Source organism: Brassica napus, chromosome A10, assembly GCF_020379485.1.
Source record: "Brassica napus cultivar Da-Ae chromosome A10, Da-Ae, whole genome shotgun sequence".
Classification (NCBI taxonomy): Eukaryota; Viridiplantae; Streptophyta; class Magnoliopsida; order Brassicales; family Brassicaceae; genus Brassica; species Brassica napus.
Window position 1 is genome coordinate 17,893,945 of NC_063443.1, and position 19,282 is coordinate 17,913,226.

The 19,282-nt window shown below is 34.4% G+C and overlaps 6 protein-coding genes across 6 annotated transcripts; 2 read left to right on the plus strand and 4 right to left on the minus strand.

Moving 5' to 3' along the window:
- Window positions 1-746: 746 nt before the first annotated feature.
- LOC106419378 (peptide methionine sulfoxide reductase A3) lies at window positions 747-1,923 on the minus strand. Its single transcript, XM_013860152.3, has 2 exons — window positions 1,471-1,923; window positions 747-1,185 (listed from the first exon to the last, which is right to left on the minus strand). The coding sequence occupies exons 1-2, from the start codon at window positions 1,825-1,827 to the stop codon at window positions 934-936; spliced, it is 609 nt and encodes a 202-aa protein (XP_013715606.2). The 5' UTR covers window positions 1,828-1,923; the 3' UTR covers window positions 747-933.
- Window positions 1,924-2,058: 135 nt separating this feature from the next.
- Window positions 2,059-3,228, minus strand: LOC106419377 (mavicyanin). The gene is made up of 2 exons (XM_013860151.3): window positions 2,946-3,228; window positions 2,059-2,670 (listed from the first exon to the last, which is right to left on the minus strand). Exons 1-2 carry the CDS (start codon window positions 3,121-3,123, stop codon window positions 2,255-2,257), a joined length of 594 nt encoding a protein of 197 aa, XP_013715605.1. The 5' UTR covers window positions 3,124-3,228; the 3' UTR covers window positions 2,059-2,254.
- A 2,731-nt stretch (window positions 3,229-5,959) lies between these two features.
- LOC106419376 (flavanone 3-dioxygenase 3-like) lies at window positions 5,960-8,786 on the plus strand. Its single transcript, XM_013860150.3, has 4 exons — window positions 5,960-6,595; window positions 6,975-7,222; window positions 7,728-8,043; window positions 8,259-8,786. The coding sequence occupies exons 1-4, from the start codon at window positions 6,350-6,352 to the stop codon at window positions 8,532-8,534; spliced, it is 1,086 nt and encodes a 361-aa protein (XP_013715604.2). The 5' UTR covers window positions 5,960-6,349; the 3' UTR covers window positions 8,535-8,786.
- Window positions 8,787-10,155: 1,369 nt separating this feature from the next.
- Window positions 10,156-11,143, plus strand: LOC106419132 (zinc finger CCCH domain-containing protein 54-like). The gene has a single exon (XM_013859889.3). It carries the CDS (start codon window positions 10,221-10,223, stop codon window positions 10,959-10,961), a length of 741 nt encoding a protein of 246 aa, XP_013715343.2. The 5' UTR covers window positions 10,156-10,220; the 3' UTR covers window positions 10,962-11,143.
- A 14-nt stretch (window positions 11,144-11,157) lies between these two features.
- On the minus strand, window positions 11,158-12,294 carry LOC106419375 (oleosin-B2-like). The gene is made up of 2 exons (XM_013860149.3): window positions 11,965-12,294; window positions 11,158-11,597 (listed from the first exon to the last, which is right to left on the minus strand). The coding sequence occupies exons 1-2, from the start codon at window positions 12,219-12,221 to the stop codon at window positions 11,327-11,329; spliced, it is 528 nt and encodes a 175-aa protein (XP_013715603.2). The 5' UTR covers window positions 12,222-12,294; the 3' UTR covers window positions 11,158-11,326.
- Window positions 12,295-17,346: 5,052 nt separating this feature from the next.
- On the minus strand, window positions 17,347-18,428 carry LOC106419374 (oleosin-B2-like). The gene is made up of 2 exons (XM_013860147.3): window positions 18,061-18,428; window positions 17,347-17,910 (listed from the first exon to the last, which is right to left on the minus strand). Exons 1-2 carry the CDS (start codon window positions 18,381-18,383, stop codon window positions 17,646-17,648), a joined length of 588 nt encoding a protein of 195 aa, XP_013715601.2. The 5' UTR covers window positions 18,384-18,428; the 3' UTR covers window positions 17,347-17,645.
- Window positions 18,429-19,282: the final 854 nt, after the last annotated feature.

A 19,282-nucleotide genomic window follows, 5' to 3' on the forward strand; every position in this document is an offset into this window, starting at 1 on the left:
TTACAAAATGTATACAACCGTGATTCTTTACAAGGTGAGTTTTGTTCTTTACAAGATGTATACAACAACCATGATACTTGTGGGACCAGATTATACAGCTGGTGATTGATCAAAACAGAGACAAAACAGAGCTTTACATAGTGAGATATGTGTTCCAAGCAACTTTGTATGCCATATGGAGGGAACGTAATCAACGTCGGCATGGAGAAAGTCCACTATCCCCGAGTCAGCTCATTCAGCTGGTGGACAAAAACGTTCGTAATAGGCTGTCTTCCATCCGCGCCCGAGCGCACACGGGAGGTTTAGTTCTATGGTTTGCAACGAGATAGGTTATAGATAGGTTTGAGTTTAAAAAAAATTTCTATCCCAATGTAACACAAAGTGTAAAACAGCTTTTTGTTTGAATTAATTTAACATTCTTTCAAAAAAAAAAAAAAAAAACCATGATACTTGTGAGTTTTGTTATTTAGAACTATCTCCAACTCATTTCTAGTTTTTACATCTATAATAGCATCTAGAAACAAAAGCTAATTCAACTCATCTATATTTATTTCTCTAAAATAAAAATTACTATGTGAAACACTCTAACAGCAATCTCTGTTTTTACTCAGTATTTGGAAAATGATACATCTAGAAGAATATATTGGAGTATATTATATTCTATTTCTTATAAAAAAATTATTTTAGAGAAAAATAGCTAAATACATTACAAATGGTCTTACATGATGAATACAACCATGCACAAATGGACAAATAAGAAACCAAGTGCCCTGCAACTAGCACATTGGCTATATCCGTTGGAATTTTTATTTCGTCCATAAGATTCTCTTATCATCCAACAATTTGAGAAACATCAACAAACGGTAAATTATGCGTTACATAGCTTTTACACAAAAGTTTATAACATCCTCAGAAGCAGAGGAGCTCAGGTTTTTAGCCGTAGCAGCGGATTGGGTCGGTGCAGCCTTTGGCACAGGACTGCCCCATGCCGTACCTTCCACCCTTGGACAGATACTGCTGCTGCTGCTCCTCGGCTCTGTAGAATTTCTTAGCTGGCAAGATCTCAGTCATGATCTTCCTCTCCATTTTCTGCTGGTGACGTTCTAGTGACTCCCGCGCTAGTTTCTCCTGCTCTGGTGTGTAGAAGTAGATCCCAGATCGGTATCGGGTTCCCACATCATTTCCCTGACTCACAGTTTAAGTCATCAGCCAAAGTAATCAATTGTAGCATAAAAATAAGCTATCTATAAAATAGAGTACTTAAACCAAAGAAGGTTATGTGATAGTAACACTTGTCTACATGTCTATAAATCCACCAAACAATTAATTAAGCGATCACATAACCATCTCAATTTCAGAACACAAGAACCAAAAAAGTCTGAACCTTTACAACTTCAACCAATCACCAACAGGTCAAAGTTTGACTTTTTAACCAAGTTAGGAGAAACCCACCAAGAGCGTACAACGTACCTGGCGATTCAAGGTGGTGGGATCATGCCTGGACCAGAACAAGTCAAGGAGAGACTCAAAGGTGCAGTCTTTGGGATCGTACTGAACCCTGACGACCTCGGCGTGTCCCGTGGTTTCGGAACAGACGTCCTCGTACGAAGGATTGTGGGTGATCCCTTGTGTGTATCCAACCTCTGTCTGAGTCACCCCCGGGAGCCTCTGAAACGCCAGCTCCACGCCCCAGAAGCATCCGGCCGCGAATTGGGCAAAGTGGTTTCCCGGCGCCGGAGTGTCGTCGTCGGGTCCTTGAGCGATCGGAGACGGATCCGTACTCGTTTGCCCGCCTGATCCTAAACCGAACCTGTTCAGTATGTTCATTGAGAATTTTCTAGAGAGAGAGGAGGAAGAAAGGACACGAGAAAGGATAAAATTCAGACAGAGAGGCAGCGAAACGGAACACGGGGCTTCTTGTAAGGCGCGTTTGCGTTTTAGTGGCGGTCACGATTAGAATTGGCGAGTTGCTCGCTAAACCGAACCAAATAAAGTTGAGTCGAAATCAAACCAATTTTTCTATTATATTTATCCAAATAGGAAAAAGTATTTAAAAATGAAAATAAAATTAACGTGTGAAGTATATGTAATCCAGTTAGTATTAAAATAAAATGAAAACAAAATTAATGTGTAAAGTATATGTAATCCAATTAGTATTTTTTTAATCCAAAATTACACCAAACCAAACCAAAGTTTCACATAATCGAACCAGTACATATATGTGTGCATGCATTGTATACTGAAAACTCTTATTTTAGTTGTTACTCAATATATAAGTCCATAACAATGGAAAACCAAAAACCATCAGATATATAACAGTCCCTATACTAACCCTTCCACCGCAGCCACCAACATGGGGAGCCGAGCTAGTAGCAACGCCGGTCGGAGGGTTATTCTTCTTAGAAGACGGTTGAAGAATTCCTACGGGAGCAGCTCCGGGAGCTCCCACAGGGGACGGAGATGGGCCATTGCCTTCGACATTGACTTGTAGCCTCATACCAGCGAAGCAATGGAGACGATTACCGCAGAGAAAGAACCTGTCTCCCGGTTTGGACAGAGCTACGGTCGTGTTCCCATTTGTGAAAGTACGGATCGGGTCTGTAGAGTTGCAGCTTTGGAAGTTGTCTTTTGCCACTTCGTAGACACTATGCGTCGATGAGTATTGGAACACTTGCCGTGATAGATAGATTCAAGCAATTATAATTAGACGTAATGCATTTTCATAAGTGTAAATCAATTACGTAGCAATCATGAAATGTGAAAAAAAAAACAAATTATAAAGTATAATGTGAAAAACGGATTGGTGTAAAATATTAACTAAAGTAATTAATTAGGGGATTCGTGAAACAAAGTCATAGTTAATTTCGAATCTTAATAATGTGAAATGGTTAACTAATGACTGCGTGTTTTGAGACGGTCGATGGATGTGAGTATTTGATACTTACTTAGAACATCACCAACAGAGAATCTCTTGCCTAAAGTCCAGGATTCAAGATCGGAGCTTATGTCCCAACCAGAGGTATCTCCCACAAAGTATGTCGTTGCATTGCATCTTGTTATCACTGAAATCCCAAAGATGATACAGAGATAGAATAGAAATAGAATCGTCGACGTCTTCCCCATAACTCACGCAACCTTATGTTTTTCAATAAGTTGAGTTTTTGTTTTCGTGTATTTGTTATTCTTTTATAGATGCATATATGTGTGACTGTAAATATATGTGTGTCTAGGGTATAAGTTATATAAGGCTGCTCATTGGTGGATAACCTAATATCTCAACCACCATAACATATCTATGATCTGCTTTGTTACCTGGCCTTTGCATTTTATTTTCTTAACGATGTTTTCGTGTTTCTGTTTCATAATTCATAGGATGTCTGTGTTGTTGTTAGGTAAATTCCACAACCCTAAATGGCTAAATCTAGATCTTTATGATGGCATCGGACAAGTAGTTCAAATGGAACATGGTAAAAACAGCTATGCTAAACATAATACAATTAGAAACGAAATTTTTTTTGAACTAGTGGTCTTAAACAAAAAGAGTAAAATTATATTATTATCACAGGTTAAGTATAATATATGTATGTTTATTAATTATTATGCACCATTTCTCATCTTTTGGAAACACTCGCTTGGGATTGGAATTTGTATTGAATTGGGGTGTTGAACTTCTCGACTAATCGGGAGTGTTTCTCTTAACCAAACACACCTAACATGCATCCAGAGAATCGCTCAAGTAACTCCTTTTTAAATGCATAAAATGAATACTACAAAACTATTGACTTTTAGTATAAAAATTATAAAAAAAATTGTCAAAAATACTATATTCATAATACTACTTTTTATGTTATTTTAACCAGTTTTATCGTCACTTTTAAAGAGAAAAAATATATTATAATTCTAGGGTAACTAATGTAGATTTAAGGGTGTGGTAGAATTTTTGGAATGTGAAATTTAAGATTTTAATAAATATATAAATAAATACTTTAATTTTTTTAAATAGCTTCAAAAATATTTTTCGAATTTCCCAAAAGAAAATTTGAAAATAATATTCAAAAAAAAATAAAAAATTTAAATTTGAAAAAGTATAATTTATTATTTATTTAAATAATTATTTTTTATATATAGAGACATCAAGAATATAAGAGTTTTTTTGTCTCTTAATGAAGAAAGTATTTTTCACGTTCGGAACTACGCTAAACGCTAGTCGTGTGGCAACCTCGAACCTAGCGAATTACCAAAAAAATAGAGATTAAGCAGAGATTAATTGGAACATGGTTTTTGTACTTTTATTATAATTATATGTGTATATATTAATATATGTGAAATTGAACAATCAAGTTGACCTCTCCTAGTGGCAGGGACCCTTGTACTGATGCCAATCAACCAGTCTTTGCTTCCTAGCAGTGTATTTTATTTATTTTCGATTATTAGTCTTTTTTCAATTATAAATCAAGCTGTACAAAAGTCCCACATCGGTGAGTGAAAGGAAAAGAGGTGAAATTGTCATCTATATAGTCTTTTTCGTGGTTGAGACTCAGTCAAGTATTTGGATTTTTTAGTAGGCTCTAAAAATATCTTCATAGTTTACAATTCCTTTTTTGAGTTGAACCGATTAACCAAATAATGGACCGATTAATCAGGTTCAATGGACCGATTAATTGGCTAGCGATTTTTTGTACCGAATAGGATAAAATCGTGACGGCTAAGATCCGAACAACGATTAGACGGGCGTCTAGCTGTGAATTTTTGAACATGAGGTATTTTTGAAGATGTCTCTTAAGTTATGGTAAACATAAATAATGGAATCAACAAAGTGGTAAATATGAAAATTCCCCAAATTTATAATACAGTCGAGGTTTTTACAACTGAGAGAAAGCAATTGTTTTGTCCTAAAATATAATTTCTAATTTTATAATATGATAACCAACTTTTTGTATTTGCAAGTTTTATCTACCGATTGGGAAGTTATAGAAGTTGATGAGAGTATACAAACTTCTAAATTTGCTAAAATAATATTTACTAGAAAGCACTCTATAATGTTTATTTTCTTTTCATACTAGCTAGTTTTTTTTTTGTAACACTACTAGCTAGTTGTCTAATGTGTTATTAAGTAACGTTAGATAATTGTTCTAAGTAACTGTTAAAAATTACTATTCTATCATGGTCTTTTTGATGTCAGTGACATCATACATACTTTTTGTCCTAAACTTTATAGGGTCATAAGGTTCGTTAACTAGAAAAGGCGAAATTTCCCATTGCATGAAGGAACCGGCGCAATGCATTTGACCTAGACCTCACACAAGGCTATATAACTATATCATCTCTGGACCCAATTTCGATCAATTAAATTATTGGGCCTGACTGACTTGGGCTACGCGACCAACGAAGAAGCCCGACTCTGACGAGCATGAATAAATCGATTCAAGGAGCCGGAGATCGCGGAGTGATTGCGAAGATTGCGGAATCTACCCACTATAAGAAGAGATCGATGGATACAAAGAAGAACACGTTGAAAACCTTAGAGAGAGCTACACCCATACATCGACCTTGTTTTCACCTAGCTTTAAGTCTTTTCTCTTATCGATCTCACTTGTAACGTTCGATCTCATTTCATTTATTGTATTCACCCTTATTCATCAATAAAATCTATTTTTACCTACTGGAAATTGATTACATCGTTGTGTTCTAAAGATATTGTTGCCCACATCATTTTATCTTCCCTAGATTAAACTCTCGATCATTATCAAAGTAGATTTTAGGATCTACAATCTCTGCACATGGTAAAATCATGTTTTGCACCCACAGTTTCTCAGTTCATTACCTTTTATATTTTCCTTATTCATAATGCACACAGAATCAAAATTCTACCTTCTCCCCTGCATACAACTCTATGTTGACATGCTGGACTTATTATAGTATTCAACGTATTTACTAAGGCTTAAAATCCGGACAAGAGGATGATTTTTCTGCTGAAAGTTTTTCGTTGTTCTTTTATATATAGTTCAGTGAATGGGATTGAAATATCCATTAAATAAATCCTATGTGCTATACTATATCGTCCCAACATCGTAATAATGCCCCCCGTCACATCTGTATTTGGTCACTTATATTATGTACGGCACATGAATATTCATAATGATATTGTATTGGTAGTTTGGTACACATACACATTTGACAGTTACATATGCCAGTTTTGAATTCGACCGTCACATGTTTAGTAAAACTCCGAATACCATTACTCATCTGACGGCTACAAAACCATATATATAGAGGAGTCACACGCACTTCGATTTATAGTTTTCCATATTATCAAACCATTTCTCAACATTGAATTCAAAACTCAACAATGGAGAATGAGAAAGGTGAGAGTTCAAGTACATTCAAAATGGATAATTCTGCACAGGAGAGGAGTTTACCGTATGTGCCAGATTGTTACGCTGTCCCACCTTCCTACGAGCCACGTGATGCGCTCGACTCAAATTCTGAAATCGTACCAACGATCGATATTTCTCGCTTGAAAAGCAGCGATGATGAGCGTCGAGGGGTTATTCAAGAGCTAAGTTCAGCTTGTCAGCGTTTCGGGTTTTTTCAAGTACGCTATATATCTTCATATAATATATGCAAAGTCGTAGAATTGAGTTTTTCGTCCCGAAACAAATTGTCATAAACAAGTTATTATTCTGTGGAAATATTTTGCTCATATATTTTCGTGTGGTTTATAAGATATATTCCACCCAGTGGATGCTGGCTAACTAAGATTTTAAAACCACGTCACATTGTCAGCTCTCTTATAGTCGGTCAAAATATCTGCTCTCTCATTGCAAAAATAAATATTAGCTGTCATATGCCGGGGCAAATCCGGTTTAAACGGATTTTTTTGGTAAATTTTCTTTGAAATCAAGATTTCTCTGTTCTCCTCCCAAACTGATTCATTTTTTCCGTCTTATTCTTTGTTCGTTTTATATACTTAGATAGTGAACCATGGAATCAACCAGAACATACTAGACGATGCGTTGGAGGTTGCGCACGGCTTCTTCGAGCTGCCGGCGAAGGAGAAAAAGAAGTTTATGTCGAACGATGTGTATGCACCGGTTCGGTACACTACGAGTATCAAGGACGGTTTGGACAAGATTCAGTTCTGGAGGATATTTCTGAAGCACTATGCACATCCACTTCACCGTTGGATTCACCTCTGGCCTCAAAACCCACCCGAATACAGGTTTTATTTAATACTACATCATTTTGATAATTTTCCATCATTTTCGTATAAATATCCGTCATAGTATCATACTTCCCGTCATTTTTGGAACTATTTTGCTATGTTTTTCTTCTTCGGTAATGTATTAGACTATTGATTGAGAAATTGTATAAACGTACATAATTCTACAAATCCATTTTTACCAAAAAAGACATTTCTTATTACCGTTTTGTTTTACGTTATTTTTCTTTCTCAGACCGACCTCGTCTATCACATAGGTAGCATATGTATTTCTTTTGTTGATTAGACTATTATTATTAGACTATTGATTGAGAAATTGTATAAGCGTGCATAATTATACAAATCCATCTTTACCAAAAAAAAAGACATTTCTTATTTACCGTTTTGTTTTACGTTTTTTCTTCTCAGAGCGACCTTGTCTATTACATAGGTACCTTATGTTTTCTTTTTAGTTGATTGGCTATCGTATCTAGCATATGTGTTTATTTACGATTTCGTATTTTAGGGAAAAAATGGGAAAGTTTTGCGAAGAAGTGAGGAGTCTATCTCTCGAGATAATGGGAGCGATAACGGAGAGCCTAGGACTAGGAAGAGACAACCTGTCGTCCCGGATGGACAAAAACGGCATGCAAGTCATGGCCGTCAACTGTTATCCACCGTGTCCGGACCCTACGGCGGCGCTAGGCCTGCCGCCGCATTCAGACTACAGTTGCATCACCATCCTTCTACAAAACTTAACCGGTCTCGAGATCTTTCATCCGTCGGCTCACGGTGGCTCTGGCCGCTGGGTTCTTGTACCAGAAGTCAAAGGTGTACTCAAGGTACGTTCCAACGACATCGGTTTATATCTAAACCGATGGACACTACGTTAATTATACCGACAACCGGGCTCATGTGTTTCAGTTATTTCGGTTTAGGCCTTAACAAAAAAAAAAACAGCGGAATTATGATCATACTTTAACCGAAAGCTATTTATTTATTTTTGATTGTTTTTGTTAATAAACAGGACTCTGTTTTTGTACTGCTTTATTATTAGGTCCACATCGGTGACCATGTGGAAGTGCTAAGCAATGGATTATACAAGAGCGTCATTCACAAAGTTACTTTAAATGAAGAGAAGACGAGAATCTCCCTCGCGAGCTTGCATAGTTTGGGTATGGACGATAAAATGAGTGTACCATACCAGTTGGTTAACAATGAAAATCCGGCTCGGTACAGAGAGAGCAGCTTTAACGATTTTCTTGATTTTCTTGTCAAGAATGACATCTCTCAAGGGGAAAGGTTCATTGACACTCTTAGAATCAAGGACTGATCGAGTTAAAAAAAAAGGACTGATCGAGTAATAGCACGTTGGTCAAGTGTAACAGGAAGAAAGACTAGTTTGGTTTGCTACGTACGCGATCTATATAACACAGTTCATGTCCTCGTTCCTTTAGCCTGTGTGATAACGTGGACATTATAGAGATCAGAGGCATGCAATATATATATGTGTGTTAAATTGTAATGCCATAAATACTGTTTTAATGAAATCAAAGCATTTCCTTCCCTATTCCCAAACTCACTGACACCGAAATATATACAAGCATTGTAATCGAACCGGTTCGGGCCGGTTTTATATAAATATAATATGTTATTTAAAAAAATATATAATAACAAATGTATCAGCTTTTTATATGTATAAATGTTTTATCGGAGTTTAGTAAAAAAAAAAAATACAAGCATCTAATTGTATCTCTCTGTCGAACATATTTAAAGATTAGAGAATCAATTGATTTTGAACAGAATGATTTTACAAGAAAAAAATTGATTTTCATACTTTTGTGTTAGTTTGGAATCAATAACAAGAATAAAATTAAAATGTAAAATCATGAAACGATTACAAAAGTTTTAAAACTGACGACGCTGCATGTATTTGACCTTTTTCGAAAAAACAAATAATACATCTTACCAAACAAAACAGGCTAGCTGACATATACTAGTTTTAATTGCTTAGAACAAACCGTCGGTTTATAGAATCTACAGTCTAAAACAATTAAAGTGAATATTCAGAAGAAGAAAAAAGAATTAATTAAAGTGACTTTATTAATTAGGAAAAATAAATTAAGCTACATTTTGGTGGAACAAGCTAATTCCTGTGGTATCATCTCCTACTTAAATGTGATTTCTTTGACAAACGACTATAAAATATAAATATTGGAAAACCTCATATAATAAATTATTTCTCAACCTACCAAGTTTGCAAAACAGAAACGGCTGTCGAGGATATAAAGGATGTCTCTCAACACCTGTGCCAGATGGTGCTCCTCTCCTCTTTAATTATTATTATATAAGCTCATCTGATTATCATTTACACGTGTGCCTTCACATGCAATTTTAACCACTCGTGTGTTTTCTAATGTTTTTCACTCTTTACCATGTACACTGATTACTTATTACTCACGGTTCAACAACACCAAAATCAGAACACCATTGCCAAATATTTAAAATTATATTCGATATCATCTTAACGTTGATAAGCGTTTCTCAAAAAGAGAAACATTGATCAACAGTAGTATATGACGGCATAATTTTTAGACGTATTTGAAAAGATTATCGAAATCGTTTCTTTAACCCTCTTCCGTTGCCGACTGGCCGTTAAGAAATTCTTCTACAGTATATATGTTCCTTTTTTTTTTTGACAACCCACAGTATATATGTTTTTTTTTTTTTTTTTTTTGAACATTACAGTATATATGTTCATGTCACAAAAATTAACTGTAACGTTTAATATATGGGTTTGGCGTTTTTCATATCAAAAACTTTACATAGGGTAAAACCATTAAAAATCTTCTCATCATTTCGTTTTTCCATCTATAAAATCCCGTTTCAGTTTCTAAATTTTAAATGTTATACCTAAGATGAAATCTCTATAGTTCTTTTTTTTCATTTCCAAATAATATGTATTAGCCCCCCCCCCCCCCCCCCAAAAAAAAATTTCTTCGATCACTGTAAAGAGAAAATGTTGAAGAGTGTAAATCCGATGACATTCTACGACATCGGGGAGCCGCAGTTTCCTACTTTAGGGTACATCGTAAGCAAACCTGGCAATGCAGGAGCCTACGAGATCGACCCTCCTCTCCCGACCGTCGACGATGTGATCTACAGTTCAGATGAGTTCCGCATGTACGCTTACAAGATCAAACGTTGTCCTCGAACTCGCAGCCACGACTGGACGGAGTGTCCATACGCTCACCGTGGTGAGAAAGCCACTCGCCGTGATCCTCGCCGTTACAGTTACTGCGCCGTTGCATGTCCGGCTTTCCGAAATGGTGCATGTCACCGTGGCGACACCTGCGAGTTCGCACACGGTGTGTTCGAGTACTGGCTCCACCCGGCGCGTTACCGGACGCGCGCATGCAACGCCGGAAACATGTGCCAGAGGAAAGTGTGTTTCTTTGCTCATGCGCCGGAGCAGCTCCGGCAATCTGAGGGAAAACATAGGTGCAGGTATGCGTATAGACCGGTGAGGACGACGGTGGCAAGAGGCAGAAACGGCGATGGTGTGGGGATAAGAGAAGACGGTGAAGACTTTGACACGTGGCAGTCTCCGGTGAAAAGCGGGGAAAGTGAGTTAGATATAAACGAGGAGAGGCTGTTGAAGTGTTGGAGTGGGATGAGCATTGTGGATGATCATTATGAGCCGTCCGATTTGGATTTGAATTTGTCACATATAGATTGGATCTCAGCGTTGGTCGATTAAATGTATAAAAGACCAATGAATAAAGTGGATTTTGTTATAATCCAGACGAAGACCAAAACGAGGGATGAGAGATCTTGACATCATGACATGACATGAATATGGTATAAATCCAGTTGTAATGATTACTTGTAATGTCGCAAAAAGAGTTATTTCTCCAAGCATGTAAACTGATTCTTGATCTTCTGTACTTTGTGTCTTATTAGAGCTCAGGAAATTATCCATACATATATATATGTAGCCACATATTTTTCATCATTACATAGAACGTATTAATAAGAAGACTTTTTCCTTTTAATTTGATAAAATCTATAATTGATACAAAATTAGTATATGCTATATGTTTGGACAAGCTCGGCTAATTTCCCTTATCCTGGGGGTGCCGCGGGTGCAGGTGCAGCTCCTCCTGCCGCGGGTGCAGGTGCAGCTTCTCCTGCTGCGGGTACCGCTCCACCCGCTGGTATACCATTGAGTAGATTTTTTAACCATCCTGGGATATTTCCGGACGATTGAGATCCTTTATTTCCAAATGTTCCAGAAAATGATTTTCCTCCCCATGATCCTCCAAATCCACCTGAAAACTTAAACAGTTTCAATGGTGTTTGGGCTAACCGTGCCAACGAACTTCCTTCCGCTGTCCTATAAATCACACACAGAGGTTGCCAGTGAAAAGACAGCTAATCATTTAACTTTAATAAAAAAAAGTGTCGTAGCAGCAATAAGGTTCAATTAATTCAAAAGGTAAATTTGTGGTAGTATGTAAAAAGGAACCTAATTAGACACAAGGAGAAAGACAACTGAACAAAAATTTAAATTTCTATTTGTTTTGGATGTGGGCAGCTAGTCGAACCCTCAGAAATCAAAATCATCACAAGCTATAATCACATTCAAAGGTGTGGCTTCTAATTATTTGTCTAATCTGATACCGGAAGGCTTGGCCAAAGGCTACTACGTCATGAATAAGCAAAATCTCGAGTTAATTTCAAAAGAATTTTCTTAATATTACTTGATGAGCCCCATGATGAGACTAATGGCGGTGATTCCGAGGGTGGCACCGGCCGTGAGCCCAGAGGCTAGGAGAGTAGTGGCTATAGTGGCGGGAACAAGAATTGGACTGAATATGAGGAAAAGCGGTGTGGATACAACTAATGCCACGGCTGAACCGGAGAGTGTTAGACCCGCAAAGAGAAATAAGACAACGGAAGTCGCGGAAGCAACAACAACCTTGATAACATCCAACAATGGGCTGAAAAAAGATAACATTTTGTGAAAAATTAATGTTGGATTTGGATGACTGGTGGTGGTGGAGGGAAGAAACGGATTTTATGGAGTTGTGTAGTCTACATGTACAACGACGTGAGTAAGTAAGAGATCTACGTTACATTACGTCACGTCATATTCTCTTCTTTTGTGTGTGTGTGCGCGCGCGCGCGTAGGCGTAGGTTGTCATGTTTTTAGCCTTCTTTTCTTTCTTGTCAAAGCTCAAACGTTACTTGTCATGTTTACGGTTAGAACACCCTAAAGGGCCTAAACCAAATCCTTCAGGTAGATAGATCCGAGGATGCAGTTTTTTGCAATAGTTCGAGATAATTGCGATCTAACCACGGATTTTAATTCAGCCATATTGAGTGTTTACAGAAAATACGAGACAAACAGTTTCGTTTAAGAAATTTTCTTATTTCCAAACACTTTACTAGAAACTAGGCAGTAATCCAGACATATAACGCGAAATTAAATTGTTTATTAGATTATTTATTGTATATTGAACTAAGAGATTTGTTGTATAGTTTTCTGAGGATGAACATTCATATATCCGTTCGGATTCAGTTAATCTATTCAGATTTTGAATTTTTAGGTTTAGAAATTTAAATCGTATTCGGATATTAATAAATTTTGGTTTGGATTTGGTTCGAATCATTGCGGATTCGGTTCAGATTTGAGTTCAGATACCCATTTTAATTATGTATTTTTTTAACAAAAATCCAAACATACTAAATATTAAAATAAAATAATATAAAACATAAAAATTTGAATATTGTAAAACTAAGTATTTAAATTTACATAAAAATTAGTTCAATTTAAATATTTGGATAGAGAACAAATAAATATTTTCAGTATTTTGAACATTTTTTATTATTTTTAGATATTTACTTGTGGCTATACTGATAATTTTAGATATTTTCATATTTTTGAATATCTAATAGATATAAAATTTAAAATAGTTAACAAATTGAAATGTATAATTGTGATTTATATATTTTAGGTATCTAAAATATTTTAATTTGGATTAGATTCGGATCTGGTTATATAGATATTAAACATTTAGATCCATCTGAGTACTTAATCAGTTTTAGTTTGTGTTTAGTATTGCTTTTAAATCTAGTATAGTTCGGTTCTCGGGATCCAGATGTTTTACCCACACTTACTTTTTCTACTAATATAAAGCAAAATAAAATAAATGTAAAACAAACATTCTCGGTTTATTTAACATACATAATTCTTGGAATATACTTTAAAAATAAAAATAAAATTGTTGGGAATCATGTTAATATGTTTGAGCATGTTGCAAAATTGATGAAGCCTAAAACCAATAACATGTATTTTTTTATAAAACATTCTTTGTAAATATAATAAAAACACAATACAATCGAGTGAAAAGTGTTAGAGTTGCGTGGAAAATAATGTGATATTTTCACTCAGCACCTAAATTGTGTTTTCAACTGATTTCACAAATTTTCGTTTCTTTTAAAACTTTTCTGATTCCGGACTTTTTCTTGCAATCTGATTCTGTTTCTAATTTTTGGTCTGGTATGAAAATTCCGTAAAGAAAAACAATATTTGGCTTAACTAAAAATTTGACTTTGTGTGTGGGTTTTTTTACCTCAATTTCTTTAATTCATAACTAATCATAATTATTTACTGTATTTGTATACATAAGCCTCAACCATGGCTAAGTTCGGCAATATATAAAACTTTCAATTTCTAAAACATTTTCATTCCAGCATTTTAGTTGACGTGAGTCTTAATAATTTTTTAATTTATTTCTTTCAAAATGATATTATTCAATAGCTGCACGAAAAAAATTTCAGTTCACTAATACAAAGGTTAAAAATGCAAAAACTAAAAATGAAATGATTAAAAATAATAATTAGTGAAAACACATTAAATTGTATGCGGTAGAATTAAAAAAAAATAGTATGTGAACGCATTAATTGTTAATTAATTGTGAAACTAACACATCAGCATACTCAAATTAAAATCGAAGTTAAGCTGCCATATATCCAATGTAGTGTGAAAATATTAAATGACAATGCTTCTTTTTAATACTAGGCAAGGAACCCGTGCGATGTCGCACGGAAACTCATTTTATAAAAAAATACGTCACATTCTATATATTTGCTTTTGGATAAATATATGTGTTACAAAATTATTTTGCTTGTATAATCCAAAATTTAAATTATACAAATATTTTTGGATATTTATTCTTTAAATACATATAAAATAGATATAAAAATAAACTAAACAATTACTAATTAAAAACTTATACAAGTTTTTTTTTTAAATATATGACATCAGACATTTTGAGAATCCGATAAGATACTATGCAGTTTTTAAAATGAAAAACACATCTTAGACAAAATTATAAATTTTTCAAAACCTATAAAATTTATTATAAAAAGATACATTCTTACCACGCTAAACGGTTGAGTAATCCTCTTTTCCCCTTACAACTTCTGTGATGCACCATTTCATTGTCTTTCTGAAAGCTGCCATGGTTAATCTCTTAGTGAACCAGTTTTGGAATGCTTGTCTTCAAGTATGTTACCTTCTACCGCACACCCGAATGAGATCCCTATTCTGTTCTGTAGGATGGAGATTTTTGTGTTTGGTATTGGCTCAACAGCGCTGCTTACGGCTATGATCCTCACGGACCCTTTCCTCGTCATGTTAGGCCTCTGCTCATGGTGTGGGGTCCACTCTTCTTGTGTAAATGGTTGCAGCGAGACGCTGTGCACCCAAATCTCAGCGGTCATGTCCTCGCTCTTCACATGACCAAGTAAATAAATCAATAAGAATCATCATTAGTCAGTGTCTCTGTTTCTATCTACATAACGTTTTCTTTTTGTGTAAAGAAGTCAAAATTATATACGATCCAAATTTTAAACGCAGATGGAAACTTAGAATTAAACATAAACTAAAACATCTTGCAACCACAAGTTAAAAATTCAAAGATATCTTACAATACATTATTATAATACTTTACAAATATTATATTTTACACACTCATATGGCATCCCAAATTCGGTAATGGATCTGGAATGGAAATTTATCGATCTCTATCTATAAGCGGGCTAGAAAGTTGTGTCTCCTCGTTTCCCAAATGTATTACGGAAGCGTCGTGTTGTTCTGTGAAACTATGGCATGATCTTTATCATGTTGCATGCACCATACATCTTGGCCTTGCAACGTTTAGAGAGTACGATTAGTAACAATAACATATAAACCAAAGAACACAATACTTGACTGAAGAACATAACCGTTGAAATATTAGAACACAAAAGTTGACCAAAGACAAACCAATATAATGAGATACATTATAACCGTTGAAATATTAGAACATGTGTTGTCCTCATGAAACCATTTGATGATATTTTAACCGGAAGATTCAAGAGACTGAAATTTATAAAAGGGAAAGATGATTTCATGCTCCAAGAAGTTACTGACAATCATAATCAATTTAACTTACAAATTAGCGAGAAAAGCTTTAGCGAGAGAATTCCGATGATTCTCCCTCCACTGTTTCCAGGCCTTATGAGAATATAATCCATCCTAGGAAAATTAATTGTACCAAAAAACTAACAAGAAAAATCACCGAGACAAATCCTGTATATCAGAAGAAAATAATAATTGTGTTGAATTCTATATAATTGTGTTTTTCACAATTATTTTTGCACCATCAAATCATCATAATCTCACTCTCACTAATACGCATCTCTTTGCTCTCAAGTCTCAACTGGCTATTTTCAACCAGTTGTTAAACAATTTTTTTGATTTCCGGCTGACATTGATCCTAGCACTGGTTGTTTTCTCTTTTTATTTACTTTCTGTTTTTAATACATTTAGATCTCTGGTTACTACCATTAAAATCAGTGGAAGAGACTTATAATTGAAAACTGCATGGACATTGGCTATTTATAGATTTTGAAAATCTATTTGAATAGTCACATATTTTCAATTTAAATGGTTACATCATTTCAATTTAAAGATAGTTATTTTGAAAATATACTTATATGAATAGTCACAATTTTTCAAGTTTAAAAAGATACTTATATGAATGGTCACAACTTTTCAATAGTCATAACCTTTCAACTTAAATGAGATTCATAACCTTTGAAATTAATTGGGATTGCTAGATTAGTAGATATAATATTTATCTTTTAATATATATAAGAGATATTTTGAAGTGATATATTAATTAATAAGATATTATCTCCATAAAGTTGTCTGATTTGGAAACGATTCATACAAATCTTTCAGAAGATCCTTAAAAAGCAAAATAACTAGTTTGCCGCCTTAAAAGATTACATGAAACCGTCATAAACTTACCCATATACACAATTTCTTTTCAACCTTCCCTCACTCTCAGTCAACAAGACCAAACCGATTTTTAGATGAACGAATTTCTACCCAAAGAAATCTATTACAAGTTTGCAATATTGAAATTTGAAAGCCACCAACAAAGCTTTATTCTCCTTCTTTCTCTCCTCCTCAACGGCCTCAAATAAAATGTATTACAAATCGTAAAGTCTTTTCAAGACGAATGCAATTAACTTGTTACCAAATTTTATATACTCCATAAAGTAAGTTTGCTTTAAACACAGGTTATAAAAATGTGTTATGTACCATTTTACTTTTTAACATCTAGTTTTCTGACAATATTTTTTCTGAATTGGGATGAAATGCTAATGAATATATTCTTCAAACATTTGTATATAATCTATTAATCTTATATAATTCAGTTTAAGATTAATGTTTTTCTAAGTACAAATTCTGAGAATATGTCACATGTCTCGCTATACGTTTTCGAACGAGTGTCATTTCACCTTTGAAAAATAAAATGATGAATTTACATATTTAAGTATAAATTATTACATATTTTTTTGTCATCGGTGTAACAGGCTCAATTAAGATTATCCAACCCAAACCGGTAACTCTGCAGCATCCATATGAACAACAAATGGTTGCTTTCAAAACTATATGCCTTCTTATTCTGCTTCTGGAGAATATGAATGAACTCTGAGTGAGTAAAACTTTTTTTCAAGAACTTACTTTCTTTTAGATAACTTCGAAAGAATGATCATTTTTTGGTTCATAAACGATCTTCACCAATTGAAAGCAAACTGTTATACTAATTATTACATACATAGCGCATGGACAATCTTTCACCAGTATGTAATAAATTATTACATATTTTATTATACTAATTTTAAATCTATGTAGTGCATGGACAGTACATGGTTAACATTATTTTTCCAGTCAACTATGTATCAGTCTTTTATAATTCTAAGCAAATTAAACATTACACATAATATTTTTATTTTTTTACTACAGAAACAATTTATTACATAAAACATAGTAAAAAAGTTATTTTCCTTTTAGTTTACGAGTCATAAATTCTTAAAGTAATTAGGGTGCAGCCGCAGGTGCAGCTGCAGGTGTAGCCGCAGGTGCAGCTTCAGCCGCAGGTGCAGCTTCAGCCGCAGGGGCAGCTTCAGCCGCAGGGGCAGCAGCTCCACCTGCACCCATACCACGGAGCTTGTTTAATAATCCCAGGATTTTTTTGAGCCTCGCCAGACGTGAACCGCCACCGCCACCCCCAAGTCTTGCTTTAATTCTATTTACTATGATTTTTCTTAATGGTGATTGGAGCAATGAAACTCCTCCTGCAGTCCTATCACACATCACATAAATGTATATATTTCAGATGTTAATTATATAATTGAAACCTTGTGCCATATTCTTATTAGTTACGTTGAAATGTTTTCAAATAATATGTAAACAAAACTCTCTAGTGATCTCATTAGAATATGTCTAATATTACCTAACGAGCCCCATGATGAGACCTATGCCGGTCAGTCCGAGGGTGGTACCGGCCATGAGCCCACTGGCTAGGAGGGTAGTGGCAATAGTAGCGGGTACGAGAATTGGACTAAACATGATGAAAAGTGGTGTGGATACGATTAATGCCACGGCTGAACCACCGAGTGCCACACAAGAAAACGCTAAGCAGACTAAGGAGGTCACGGAAGCTATAATAAGCTTTATAACGTTCAGCAATGGGAAGATAAAAGAGAACATTCTGAAAAAACGGCTAAATATCGATGCCTGAGAATGAGATTCGTGTTGAACGAGTTCTTCGCTCATATTCTCAGATTGGATGGTTGTTCATTGGTAGAGGTGGGAAGAGATAGATTTTATATATGAAGCTGTACATGCAAAACAGTGGGTGCAAATAGAGATCTACGTTACATAACGTCACGTCATATTCCATTCAATGTGTGTAGTAGTCGTCATGTTTTTTGAGCCTTCATTTGTTTCTGGTACGAGCTCAAACACGACAAACTGACATTTTGAGATTTACAATTAAAAATGTTCTTAAAGAATCTCTAACTATTAAAGAAAATGAGAAAGAATAAAAATCAACTTTTTAAACAATCTTTAGAAACTTATGGAAAGTTATGGTAACGACTCACCTCATTTTTAAACTAATATCTAATTATATAATTCAATTATTTTTGACCAAAATATAAATTTATTATTATTATTATTATTATTATTATTATTATTATTATTATTATTATTATTATTATTATTATTATTATTATTATTATTATTATTATTATTATTATTATTATTATTATTATTATAAGGTGGAATACCCAATAGAGTTTATTTTTAGATTAGATCCCAAACTCTTTTTTTGAAAAGAATAGACCATAGACTTTGTGGAAATCACTGAATACTCAATAAACATATATCTTACTCTCTCTTTTTTTATCAACAAACTTCAAACATATATCTTACTAAAATATGTATTTTGGAAAGAACTTCAAAAATAACTGAAATCTGGTTTTTATATATATAAAAAAAAAAAGAATCGATAACAAATTTGAGTATAGGCATATTCCAATACATAATAAATAGAATGAAAAACAATTGATCGGTTATTCATTTTCAAACAAACATATTATTTTCATAGCAAATTATGTGTTCCCTTTATTTAATTTAATAGGTGTTTAAGATTAATGCACATAGATTAAGAA